Source organism: Chaetura pelagica, unplaced genomic scaffold (assembly GCF_000747805.2).
Source record: "Chaetura pelagica isolate M959 unplaced genomic scaffold, ChaPel_1.0 scaffold48, whole genome shotgun sequence".
Lineage (NCBI taxonomy): Eukaryota > Metazoa > Chordata > Aves > Apodiformes > Apodidae > Chaetura > Chaetura pelagica.
The window spans coordinates 2,167,251-2,168,256 of NW_009954241.1; the positions used below are offsets into that span (position 1 = coordinate 2,167,251).

General features: G+C 57.2%; 1 protein-coding gene across 1 annotated transcript in view; it reads right to left on the reverse strand.

Moving 5' to 3' along the window:
- The window catches only part of CCDC88C (coiled-coil domain containing 88C), a 97,383-nt gene extending 97,048 nt beyond the window's left edge, over window positions 1-335 (reverse strand). Inside the window, exon 1 of the mRNA XM_010003752.1 lies at window positions 160-335. Coding sequence (XP_010002054.1) covers window positions 160-335 — 176 coding nt within the window. The remainder of the gene's footprint in view (window positions 1-159) is intronic.
- Between the last annotated feature and the right edge of the window lie 671 nt (window positions 336-1,006).

A 1,006-nucleotide genomic window follows, 5' to 3' on the forward strand; every position in this document is an offset into this window, starting at 1 on the left:
CGTGCGGGGCCGGGACCGCCCCGGGGACAAGGCGTGCGCGGGGTGTGCGGGGCACGGACCGCAACCCCTGACCGGTCTGGTGGCCACGAACGGGGATTCTTTTCCTGCGGGGGCATAATTTGTTGTATATTTAGTTTTAAAAATAATAAATAAAAATACGCCCGGTAATGGGCACGATTACTGCCTTGTCTATCGCAGCTCGTGCTTTTCAGGAAATACAAACTAGGCATGAAGTTGAACCACGCACAGTGTTGCATAGCGAGGTCGGGCTTGGCTAGGATTGCATTTGGCATCGCACGTTTGTTTTCACAGGTACAGCCTGTTATCTCCGGCATTTATCGGTGGTTGCATCAGTCTTTTCTTGGTGCACTTTACTGTTTCTTCTTTGATCGCGCTGAAATCGCAACGTGTGTTCTGGATCTTAGACAGTCAAGCAAACTGCATCTGCAATTCAGTGTGTTATCAACCGCTTCATCTGCAACCCAAGCGCTTGGAGCGGGAGCGGGGTGTGTGCGGTGCGTGGGTGTGTGCGGTGTGTGGGTGTGTGTGGGTGTGTGCGGTGCGTGGGTGTGTGCGGTGCGTGGGTGTGTGCGGTGCGTGGGTGTGTGTGTGTCTGGGCTGAGGGAGGGACATCTGCTGCTCGGCCTGAGGGACCCGCGCGGTTTGCAAACAATCAATTACTAAACCATAGGCACTGGTGCTCATTGCAGCGGCACGCTCGGCGCACTGAAGATCAGTTCTAATTACTTGCTTGATGAGGATGCTGATTTTAGGCAGCCCTGTACGTGTGAGGACCCTGCACTTTTTGGTAGCATCCGTCACCGGCACATTAACCAGGTCAGACTGCGTTTGCTCCTGGCAGATTCAGCAGCGCAGAAGGGGAGCCCTGGCAGCGGGTGACAGGGCTGCGCTGACCCCGGGTGCTTCTCCCTCCCTCGCCCGCCCGGCTGGGTCCCCGAGGGAAGGAAGGTCCCCGAGGGAAGGTCCCCGCCTGCCCCTCGCCCCG